The sequence below is a fragment of the Zootoca vivipara genome, chromosome 13 (assembly GCF_963506605.1).
Source record: "Zootoca vivipara chromosome 13, rZooViv1.1, whole genome shotgun sequence".
Lineage (NCBI taxonomy): Eukaryota > Metazoa > Chordata > Lepidosauria > Squamata > Lacertidae > Zootoca > Zootoca vivipara.
This window is the reverse complement of record NC_083288.1, coordinates 50779370-50791129: the sequence shown is the minus strand read 5'-3', so window position 1 is coordinate 50791129 and position 11760 is coordinate 50779370. Positions and strand designations below refer to the sequence as shown.

Genomic DNA, 11760 nt, shown 5'->3' with positions numbered 1-11760 from the left:
AAGGATTCATAGAATCATAGAATCATAGAATCATAGAGTTGGAAGAGACCACAAGGGCCATCCAGTCCAACCCCCTGCGCCAAGCAGGAAACACCATCAAAGCATTCTTGACATATGCCTGTCAAGCCTCTGCTTAAAGACCTCCAAAGAAGGAGACTCCACCACACTCCTTGGTAGCAAATTCCACTGCCAAACAGCTCTTACTGTCAGGAAGTTCTTCCTAATGTTTAGGTGGAAGCTTCTTTCTTGTAGTTTGAATCCATTGCTCCGTGTCCGCTTCTCTGGAGCAGCAGAAAACAACCTTTCTCCCTCCTCTATATGACATCCTTTTCTATATTTGAACATGGCTATCATATCACCCCTTAACCTTCTCTTCTCCAGGCTAAACATACCCAGCTCCCTAAGCCGTTCCTCATAAGGCATCGTTTCCAGGCCTTTGACCATTTTGGTTGCCCTCTTCTGGACACGTTCCAGCTTGTCAGTACCCTTCTTGAACTGTGGTGCCCAGAACTGGACACAGTACTCCAGGTGAGGTCTGACCAGAGCCGAATACAGTGGTACTATTACTTCCCTCGATCTAGACGCTATACTCCTATTGACGCAGCCCAGAATTGCATTGGCTTTTTTAGCTGCTGCATCACATTGTTGACTCATGTCAAGTTTGTGGTCTACCAAGACTCCTAGATCCTTTTCACATGTACTGCTCTCAAGCCAGGTGTCTCCCATCCTGTATTTGTGCCTTTCATTTTTTTTGCCCAAGTGTAGTACTTTACATTTCTCCTTGTTAAAATTCATCTTGTTTGCTTTGGCCCAGTTGTCTAATCTGTTATGGTCTGTCCTCTGGGGTGTTAGCCACCCCTCCCAATTTGGTGTCGTCTGCAAACTTGCTCAGGATGCCCTCAAGCCCATCATCCAAGTCATTGATAAAGATGTTGAATAAGACTGGGCCCAAGACAGAACCCTGTGGCACCCCACTAGTCACTACTCTCCAGGATGAGGAGAAGTATATACAGTATCCTATACAGTAGTATATGTTTAAAGTTGATTATATCTGAATGGAAATGATATTTGTAAAAACTGAAAATTAATTTTTAAAAAACGAAACAAAAACAGGCTTACAAAACTCCTACAGGCTTTTATTACAGACTAGTGGTTTTCAGCCCGTTCAATAACGGGCGCTAGAATCCTGGGGTTCGGAGAAGCGCTTGCGCAGCGCTTCTCCGAACCCTGGGACCTGTCCTTGCTGTCGGCGGCAGGGGGACAGGAACGGAGGAGGAGAAAGCGCTGCTTTTTCCTTCTCCGTTCCTCTCCCGCAGCCGCCGACAGGAAGCAGATATCCCAGGGTTCGGAGAAGCGCTTGCGCAGCGCTTCTCCGAACCCTGGGACCCGTCCTTGCTGTCGGCGGCAGGGGGACAGGAACGGAGGAGGAGAAAGCGCTGCTTTCTCCTTCTCCGTTCCTCTCCCGCAGCCGCCGACAGGAAGCAGACATCCCAGGGTTCGGAGAAGCGCTTGCGCAGCGCTTCTCCGAACCCTGGGACCTGTCATTGCTGTCGGCGGCAGGGGGACAGGAACGGAGGAGAAAGCGCTGCTTTCTCCTTCTCCGTTCCTCTCCCGCAGCCGCCGACAGGAAGCAGACATCCCAGGGTTCGGAGAAGCGCTTGCGCAGCGCTTCTCCGAACCCTGGGACCCGTCCTTGCTGTCGGCGGCAGGGGGACAGGAACGGAGGAGGAGAAAGCGGCGCTTTCTCCTCCTTCCTTCCTCTCCCCCAGCCGCCGACAGGAAGGACGCGCGCACTCTCCCCCCCCCCGCCTCCTCCAACCGCTGCTCCTCACGGCCAGGGAGGGTTGTGAGGAGGCCTTCGCCGGCCTCCACCCCGGCGGGAGCGGCGGTTGGAGGAGGCAGAGTGGGGGGAGAGTGCGCGCGCGCAGTCTCTGCTGTCCAATCCCTGTATCCCTGGGGCACATGCGCAGTGACCCAGGGACACACGGGACATCTGGACGCAGGGACAACATGGACATTATTATATAGGATGTAGTCTGTATTTCGCTATGGAATCCTCTAATATTTCACAGAAAGAAATCTCCTGTAAATTCCTTCCTTCCTCTCCCTCTTCCCAACAAGGTTAGTTAGTTAGTTTAAGTGAAATAAACTCTTTATGTATGATATAAACTCTGTTGTGGATAACAGCAGGGGGCGCTGTTCCACCTTCCCATTTAATAGGGAGTTCAGCGCGGGATCTTCTCCTTCCCGCCTTGCCGCAACCTTTGCAAGGCATCCCTATCCAGAACCATGCAGTGCAGATCCTCGGAGTTGGTGGTATCGTGAGCCCCCAGGCGGACGTAAAAATCCTTGGCCTGCCGGTTCCATTCCATGGTGACAAACTTTATCTCCGCGCAGCCGGCTTCCAGGGCAATCTACGTCCGAGGAGGAGGAGGACAGAGAATCAGAGGCGTTGCAAGCCCAGGTGGTACCCGGTGTTCAGGATTTTTTTTTTGTCTACCCCCCCCCCCCACGGCTTTGGCTTTGGCTCTGGCGAAAAGTGAAAAACATGAATTTCAAAAAAACAAGAGCTTACAGAACAAAACCGACTTCAGATATGAAACCAGCATTGAAAGAACATATAAGAACAGTTGAAAAACCTCATGCAACAGAAAATAATAATAATAAAATGTTCCCCAGTGGGGTGGGCACTGAGTGTCACCCCCCCTCCAGGGTGGCACCCGGGGCGACCCGCCCCCATCGCCCCGCCCCCGCTACGCCACTGCAGAGAATGGCAAAGGTTTGCTGGGTTTATGTATAAGCTAAACAAGCTGTAGCTTAGGGCCCCACTCTCTTGGGGGCCCCAAAAAAAATTAAAGGGGAAAAAAACCTGGATGTACATTCTCAAAATATAAGATAAAAAAACAAATAAAATAAAACCTACAGACAGCAACGGTGTTTTGTGTTGTGTAGGCTCCTATGATGTAAGTCATGTTCCCCACCCCACCCCCCGCTCGCCTGCTCCTTAAAATATCACTGTTTTGCTCCTTTCTAGATATAGGGTGCCTACATTCTGCTATTTATAATTATTAGTAGTTTGCATCATATATTTACACCTCTTATTATTTCATGTTGTAGCAAGTTTCTACAGACTAGATTATAAGTCTTTGTAAATTGTGTTTCTAGAGGAGCTTTTGTTATTGTATTTGCATTATGAAGTTAGTTATGAATAAAAAATCCTTTTAAGTTAGAGCTTGATAATTATTTCACCATTAATGTGCTTCTTCTTAATTGCATTTGACTATTAATATACTTCTTAATTATATTTCAGTTCAACGATTACTTTGATAAAATACATACTGTATATTCCTGCGTATAACACTACTTTTTAACCCAGGAAAATCTTCTCAAAAGTCGGGGGTCGTCTTATACGCCGAGTCGTATTTCTTATACGGCGAGTATATCCCAAACTCTATATTTTAACTGGAAAAGTTGGGGGTCGGCTTATACGCCAGAATATACGGTATTTTGTTATGTGCAAATGGCTTTAGATACCTATTAGGTCCATAAATTACCATATAGCATATATTCAACACAAAAAACAGCGACAATTTGGATATATTATCTTCAATAGATTAGGGCCTCATCAAACCTAAATCCGGCCCTGGGTACATTGCAGGGGGTTGGGCTAGATGACCCTTAGGGTTCCTTCCGACTCGGCAATTCTAGGACCTTGCCTTGAAAACACTCCCCATGCCACTCTCTTTCAAATCAGAACCAGTGCAGGTCCTGTGTGAGTGTCTGGAGGTGGTTGGAGGATGGATGGCGGCTAACAGATTGAGGTTGAATCCTGACAAGACAGAAGTACTGTTTGTGGGGGACAGGAGGCGGGCAAGTGTGGAGGACTCCCTGGTCCTGAATGGGGTAACTGTGCCCCTGAAGGACCAGGTGCGCAGCCTGGGAGTCATTCTGGACTCACAGCTGTCCATGGAGGCACAGGTCAATTCTGTGTCCAGGGCAGCTGTCTACCAGCTCCATCTGGTACGCAGGATGAGACCCTCCCTGCCCGCAGAGTGTCTCGTGTCGCGAGAGTGGTGCATGCTCTGGTTATCTCTTGCTTGGACTACTGCAATGCGCTCTACGTGGGGCTACCTTTGAAAGTGACCCGGAAACTACAACTAATCCAGAATGCGGCAGCTAGACTGGTGACTGGGAGCAGCCGCCGAGACCACATAACACCGGTCTTGAAAGATCTACATTGGCTCCCAGTACATTTCCGAGCACAATTCAAAGTGTTGGTGCTGACCTTTAAAGCCCTAAACGGCCTCAAAGGCCCAGTATACCTGAAGGAGCATCTCCACCCCCATCGTTCAGCCCTAACCCTGAGGTCCAGCACCGAGGGCCTTCTGGCAGTTCCCTCCCTGCGAGAAGTGAGGTTACAGGGAACCAGGCAGAGGGCCTTGCGTGTCAAGGCCCCAAGAAATCCCAATAACTCACAACGGACACAACAATTATGGTTTGGTTTTTGGGCATTATTTTGGCCACAACTTTATTTAAAATACAATTTAATTCTGAGTGTTGGCTTAGGCTTTGGTTAATCCATCTGTCCACCCTAAGGGACAGGACCATTTCCATCTGACCCTTTGGTCAGGACCATACCATCTGCCCGATGGGCAGGACCATTATCCATCTGACCATTTGGGTCAGGACCAGCTCCGACTTACCTAGTGGTTGGTAAGTCAAGTAAACACCCCAAGGGATTGGAGGTACGGTTTTTCAATACTCTCCTTCCCCCAAGGAGTGTTCCCCAAGGCTCGGCTCTGTAATGGACACACCATCCTTGCTTATGGCCGGATGATGGACTAGAGTCCCTGAGCCCCAGGATTCCTTTAACGGAATACTTCTATGAGGAGCAAATAATGGGGGGTAGGCATTTAGCCATGCCCCTCCAATACCATTTAACCAAAGCCTAACGGCCAACCTAACAAGTTGTGACAGATTGCTTGACAGTAGGCGAAAACCAAATGGCAACAGCCAATCAGCCAAGTGGAAAAATTCCTACTGGACCCCTGAATACAGGCGACCCCCGCTAGTCGGGCAAGCAGCGTCGACTAAAGCCTAAAGTCAGGGCGGGTGGGTGGGGATTCGGAACTTTTCAAAAGACTGGTGAAATCGAAAGCAACACAAACATTAAGTTAGATGTGCCTGTCAATCAAACTCAAGGCACGGCCCATGACTCAGCTTACACTCGGCCCACCCCCTCCCAGATTTCTTTCAGGCCTGTCCGCAAACGCCACTACACTTTATGAGTGTAATGGTCTTTCTCGGTAGTGGCACCCGCCCTGTGGAACACCCTCCCATCAGATGTCAAAGAGGAAACAACTACCAAACTTTTAGAAGACATCTGAAGGCAGCCCTGTTTAGGGAGGCTTTTAATGTTTAATAGATGATTGTATTTTAATATTCTGTTGGAAGCCACCCAGAGCGGATGGGGAAACCCAGCCAGGTGGGAGGGATATAAATAAATAAATTATGATGATGATTCGCTCCCCCTGCCCAAAAGGATCCTGGGAACTCTAGTCCACTAAGGATTCTGAGCGCTGTTTGGAAGCGCTTTGTTTTCTGAGTGCTTTGTTTTCCCAATCTGGGGCACTCCAGATGTTTTGGGCTGCAGCGAGTGCGGGGGGGGGTTGGACTAGATGAGCCTTGGGGGTCCCAACACTACGGTTCTACGATTCAATAAGGATGGTAACCCTATTACTCATTCTGATGTAGGGGCTGTATCCTGGGCTGGAGGTGGGGGCCCCCAGAAATTGGAACGCATTTTCGGGGAGCAGGAGGCGGCTGCAAACTATAGATCCCAGGTGGTGATCAAAATATAACGAGGATGTCAGGCTGGAAACTCACCTCTGCTACTTTGCTCAATAACTGTTTCCCGATTCCTTTCCCTGTTGGAGAAGGTAGGCAGAAAGAGGAGCCGGTATGAGCCGCAAGAAAAACAGCCTTCCCCAACCTGGCGTCCACCGGCTATTTGGAACCACAACTCCCATCAGCCACAGCGCCGATGGGAGTTGTAGTCCAAAACAGCTGGAGGATGCCAGCTTCCGAATAAGAACTTCACCAAAAACCTTGGGGATTCTGTAAAAAGCACACATATTAATAGTCAAACATTGGACTGTAAAACATTATAAATAGAACCACAGCAGGGGGAAACCAGAAGAATCCAATTTTTGAACTAGAATTGGTGTGATTCTTCAGACATTCGCCAGAAAGTCATTGCAGGGGGTTGGACTGGATGACCCTTGGAAGCCCCTTTCTGACTCTACAATTCTCAACTCTCTCAGTGGGCTGTGTCGGAGTCCAAATATGTTGTTTAAACTGCAGCATAAAAGCGAGAATCATTCGAGCCATTTTAACGCCAGCAAAGTTACTCTTGATTTACGAAGGGAGGAAAGAGGACGGGAACAATTTTCGCCGGCCGTGTGGCTCTTCCTTGTGCTGAGTTGTAAGGAAAATAATAATAATGCATACGGTAGTTACAGGTAGGTAGCCGTGTTGGTCTGAGAAGAAACAAAATTTTTTAAAAAATCCTTCAGTAGCACCTTAAAGACCAACTAAGTTTTCATTTTGGTATGAGCTTTTGTGTGCATGCACACTTCTTCAGATAATGCATGTTTTCACTTATATAAAAGGTAGGGAAATAGGAGGGTGTTGCACAATTACGCCTGTCTTACTTTGAGGTGTAACTTCTTTTAAAAACAGGAGCAACTTCCAATTTTGAAAGGGCTCCTTCTCCTTCAGTTCCACCAGGACCTCTTTTGAAATCCTTTATCTATATACTGTGTCGACCACAGCAAAATATGGCAAGTTCTTAAAGAAATGGGAGTGCCTGATCACCTCATCTGTCTCCTGAGAAATCTCTATGTGGGACAAGAAGCTACAGTTAGAACTGGATATGGAACAACTGATTGGTTCAAAATTGGGAAAGGAGTACGACAAGGTTGTATATTGTCTCCCGGCTTATTTAACTTATATGCAGAATTCATCATGCGAAAGGTTGGACTAGATGAATCCCAAGCCGGAATTAAGATTGCCGGAAGAAATATCAACAACCTCAGATATGCAGATGACACAACCTTGATGGCCGAAAGCGAGGAGGAATTAAAGAACCTTTTAATGAGGGTGAAAGAGGAGAGCGCAAAATATGGTCTGAAGCTCAACATCAAAAAAACCAAGATCATGGCCACTGGTCCCATCACCTCCTGGCAAATAGAAGGGGAAGAAATGGAGGCAGTGAGAGATTTTACTTTCTTGGGCTCCATGATCACTGCAGATGGTGACAGCAGTCACGAAATTAAAAGACGCCTGCTTCTTGGGAGAAAAGCAATGACAAACCTCGACAGCATCTTAAAAAGCAGAGACATCACCTTGCCTACAAAGGTCCGTATAGTTAAAGCTATGGTTTTCCCAGTAGTGATGTATGGAAGTGAGAGCTGGACCATCAAGAAGGCTGATCGCCGAAGAATTGATGCTTTTGAATTATGGTGCTGGAGGAGACTCTTGAGAGTCCCATGGACTGCAAGAAGATCAAACCTATCCATTCTGAAGGAAATCAGCCCTGAGTGCTCACTGGAAGGACAGATCGTGAAGCTGAGGCTCCAATACTTTGGCCACCTCATGAGAAGAGAAGAATCATTGGGAAAGACCCTGATGTTGGGAAAGATGGAGGGCACTAGGAGAAGGGGACGACAGAGGACAAGATGGTTGGACAGTGTTCTCGAAGCTACGAACATGAGTTTGACCAAACTGCGGGAGGCAATGGAAGACAGGAGTGCCTGGCGTGCTCTGGTCCATGGGGTCACGAAGAGTCGGACACGACTAAACGACTAAACAACAACAATCTATATTATAGATTGCCAACACCATCAACACCTGCTGTCACTTGGCTGGACGCTCCCAGATGATGCTCTCACATACCTCTGAATTCTTCCACCACGTACAAGTTTTCCAGGTAGACCATCCTCCCATGGTTGACATTGTACCCAAAGAAGTACAGGGCATGGCCAATAGGACGAGCTGCATTGGGGAAAATAGCATTCATACAATGGAGTAGCTACAGGTAGGAGTAATCGGCGGTAGGAGAAAAAAAATCTCCCTCTTGCTCTGTCCCTTCAACTTACTAGCACTTTACACCTTGGAGTAATTTACACCAAGGAGCTGAGCTTAGGGTGGGGGTGGCTCTCACCTGGCTTGCATCCCTTTTCCACAGGCTGCTCAGCCAGGAGGCATTTGAAGAAGGGGTCCTTGCCAAAGCCGTCCGCTTTTAGAACTGCGTGCCGGGAAGGAAAACAAGGAAGGAAAAAGTGTTTTAGGTCGAGTGCGCTCTGGACCTGGCCAAATGGAATTGCAGAGTTGGAAGGGACCCCCGAGGTCATCTAGTCCAACCCCCTGAAATGCAGGAATCGCAATTCAAGAATCTCCAATAGACGGCGATCAAACTTGTTTAAAAACCTCTGAAAGAGACTTCACCACCTTCCAAGGGAGTCCGTTCCGGTTTCAAACCACTTTCACCATCATAAAGTTCCTGCTCATTTTTAGTTGGCCTCTCCTGTTTTGCCGTTGGTTCAGGTGCAGTCGCAACCCATGAAAGAGGCAGAGCCAGCTAATTGTGGTAGTGTGGTGTAGTGGTTAGAGGGTTTCAAGGACTCAAGAAGAGCATTCTTATTGATGATTTTATTGTTTCAACCTTTTTTTTGGAAGCGGTTTTGAGGTTTGTTTGTTTGTTTTACAATCAAGGAGTGTACAGAACTTATCAAATAAATACAGTAAATAGGAAATAGAAAAGTCCCAGTATATATTAACTATATTAACAAGTAGGAACTTAAACAACACTTGGGACTGCATCGCCACTTGCTTAAGAGCAATGGGTTGAGTTGTATTTGCAACTTTTTTTTTGTAACAAGTTTAAAGGCAGTTTGCAGCAAAACTTCCTGGAACTCTTTCTAGGCACGGAGAGAGCACCCCCAGCTTTACCTTGAGAACTGATCGTCACGTCCTCCAGTAAATGGTGATAGTCAGCAATTTCCTGGGCGGAATGAAGAACGGAAAGCAGGCGTTCAAGTCAACGTTCAAAAGCTCCCTGGAGCTGGGCCAGGCCTTGCCCGCGATTCTCTGTGCACCAGACTTCTTCAGAGAAGTGATCTACTATGAGTGGTGTAGAATCACAGAACGGTAGAGTTGGAAGGGACCCCCAAGGGACATCTAGCCCAACCCCCCTGCAATGCAGGAATCTTTAGCCCGACGCAGGGGCAGACTCGAACCCGTGACATCCTGAGATGAAATGTCTTGTGCTCTACCGACTTGAGTCCAAAACCAGGGCCAGATTTAGGTTTGATGAGGCCCTAAGCTACTGAAGGTAATGGGGCCCTTTATATGTCCAGCTCATAGCTGTCAACCCTCCCTTTTTTTGCTGGAAATTCCCTTATTCCAGCGGCGTTTCCCGCTGCTATCCTGGATTGTTAGATATACCGTAGACTGTCCCGGGACAGGTGAGGCTGCTGCTGATCCCTTATTTTCAAATCCGAAAGTTGACAGCTATGGTCCAGCTGTCCTTTGTCAACGACAAAATGTTGCTGTTTTTTGTGTTGAATATAGGCTATATGGTAATTTGTGGACCTCACGGGTATCTAAAGCCATTTGCACATAACAAATAGGAGCCTACACAACACAAAGCACTGTTGCTGTATGTAGGTTTTATTTGTCTTTTATATTTTGAAAATGTAAATCAGGGTTTTTTTCCTTTAATTTTTTTGGGGGGGCCCCCCAAGAGAGTGGGGCCCTAAGCTATAGCTTGTTTAGCTTGTGCGTAAATCCGGCACTGCCCAGCAGCACCCTGTTCTCACAGCGGCGAGTAACCTGTCATTGGGATTCGAACTCAAGACCGCACTCACATGTATCAGGCTCATGAGGTTCTCGCAATCCTCGACGGTGGCTTCTCGGATGACACACTCCATCCTCCTCCGCCGCCGGCGACGCGGGTCTCCAAAACCTCCCCCTGAGTTATAGGGATGGAAGAACCGCTTTTTATTATACGCCCCACCCCACCCGTGGCAGGCGCAGCCTTCCCGATCTCTCGTGAAAAAGTGAGATCTTCTCCCACCTGGGATTCGTGTCAGGGAAAGGTGAAAAAGCGCGACTCCGCAGTCGCGTCCCAAAGCGTGGGAGTTTTAACACCAGCGGAGGAGCGCGTCTCTAACACGCCTGGGGCGGGAGCGGAGGGGGCGCCCGCCCACGCAAGGGGGCGGGGCAAGCGGTAGAGAACAAAGGGAGAACGCGCCCCACCGCCGCTGGAGCGACCCCAGCCCTGAGCGGGGGGGGGGGGGGTTGTTGCGCCCTTCTGCCGCCCCCCTCCCCAGATCCGAGCATGGGCCTTGCCATGTGGGTGGGCAGCTGTCCCCACCCCCGTTAGATCAAGTAAGACAGTAAAAATATACTTAATCTAACTGACCAATCACGTCGGTTCTGCCCCCCTCCCAACAAAAGTCCTCCCCCCACCCCCCCAAAAACGTCCTGGCTACCTCCATGCGTCCGAGGAGGTAGTTTCACGCTGTAGTTTCAGGGTAGTTTCACGCTGAGGGTGGGCCCGGGAGGGGGGTCGGGCATCCTCCTGGCAACTAGTCGGGCAAAATAAGAGAGCGGTCGGGACAAGTCGGGAGGGGCTCAAAATTGCCTTTTACCTGGTGCAGAAATGCCTTCAAAGCAATCCATTACAGTGGTACCTCGGTTTATGAACACAATTGGTTCCGGATGTCTGCTCATAAACTGAAGCGAACTTTCCCATTGAAATAAAATAAAAAAATTCCTTCAGTAGCACCTTAAAGACCAACTAAGTTTTTATTTTGGTATGAGCTTTCGTGTGCATGCACACTTCTTCAGATACAGTGAAATAGGAGTCCCCAGGCACTTATGTAGAGAAGGGGGTCGCCATCTCAACCCTTGCTTTTTCATGCAAAACCATTTGCAGTCGTTTTCGGTCATCAACAGCTATCAGTCAGTCAATCACCCATTTCCACCACCCTTCTGAGTGATCCCCCCTCCCCTCCCCATCCCCACCCCCTCCCCACCCCTTCTCTACATAAGTGCCTGGGGACTCCTATTTCACTGTATCTGAAGAAGTGTGCATGCACACGAAAGCTCATACCAAAATAAAAACTTAGTTGGTCTTTAAGGTGCTACTGAAGGATTTTTTTTATTTTACTTCGACCCAGACCAACACGGCTACCTACCTGTAACCTTTCCCATTGAAAGTAATGGAAAGTGGATGAATCCGTTCCAAACGGGTCCGCGGAGTACTCAACCTGAAGCGTACTTAACCCAAAGCATGGGTGTAATTGGTTCCGGAAGTCTGTTCATAAACTGAAGCGTTCATAAACTAAAGCGAACTTTCCCATTGAAAGTAATGGAAAGTGAATTAGTGCGTTCCAGATGGGTCCGCGGCGTTTGTAAACCGAAAATTCGTAAACCGAGGTGGTCATAAACCGAGGTTCCACTGTACTATGGGTCGTTTCCGGTGCTCCTAGAGGAGACCCAATGAAATTTGCGGATCTAAGTTAGCAATGCGCCGTAATTTCAGTGACTCGCATCCTCTCCACCTGCTGAATTTCTACCTGTCAGAAGAAGGGTAAATGTAGAAACCCGGCCGGGGGAAAAGGAAGAGGGGTGAAGATCGCAACGAATTCTGTTTCTCTCGCTCACAGAGCTTTGCCTACTGTATTCAGCAGC

General features: G+C 48.3%; 1 protein-coding gene across 3 annotated transcripts; it reads right to left on the bottom strand.

The window, feature by feature from the left end:
* Window positions 1–2143: 2143 nt before the first annotated feature.
* LOC118094982 (thialysine N-epsilon-acetyltransferase) lies at window positions 2144–10213 on the bottom strand. Of its 3 annotated transcripts, XM_035135810.2 has the most exons (6): window positions 9930–10213; window positions 9013–9064; window positions 8225–8308; window positions 7957–8055; window positions 5887–5927; window positions 2144–2414 (listed from the first exon to the last, which is right to left on the bottom strand). In XM_035135810.2, exons 1-6 carry the CDS (start codon window positions 9990–9992, stop codon window positions 2226–2228), a joined length of 528 nt encoding a protein of 175 aa, XP_034991701.1. In that variant the 5' UTR covers window positions 9993–10213; the 3' UTR covers window positions 2144–2225. The 3 variants fall into 3 exon arrangements, 1 of the variants encoding a protein (XP_034991701.1); XR_009558512.1 differs by lacking the exons at window positions 2144–2414; window positions 5887–5927; window positions 7957–8055 and having other exon boundaries at window positions 9013–9183; XR_009558513.1 differs by lacking the exons at window positions 2144–2414; window positions 5887–5927; window positions 7957–8055 and having other exon boundaries at window positions 9013–9180.
* Between the last annotated feature and the right edge of the window lie 1547 nt (window positions 10214–11760).

Bases quoted from the DNA above. Each gene is read 5' to 3' on its own strand.
- LOC118094982 (XM_035135810.2), bottom strand. From the start codon at position 9,992: ATGGAGTGTGTCATCCGAGAAGCCACCGTCGAGGATTGCGAGAACCTC. The intron at 9,065-9,929 runs GTGAGTGCGGTC...CATTCCGCCCAG, and splicing joins ACCTCATGAGCCTGATACAT to GAAATTGCTGACTATCACCA. The intron at 8,056-8,224 runs GTGAGAGCCACC...TCCCCAATGCAG, and splicing joins GGAAAAGGGATGCAAGCCAG to CTCGTCCTATTGGCCATGCC.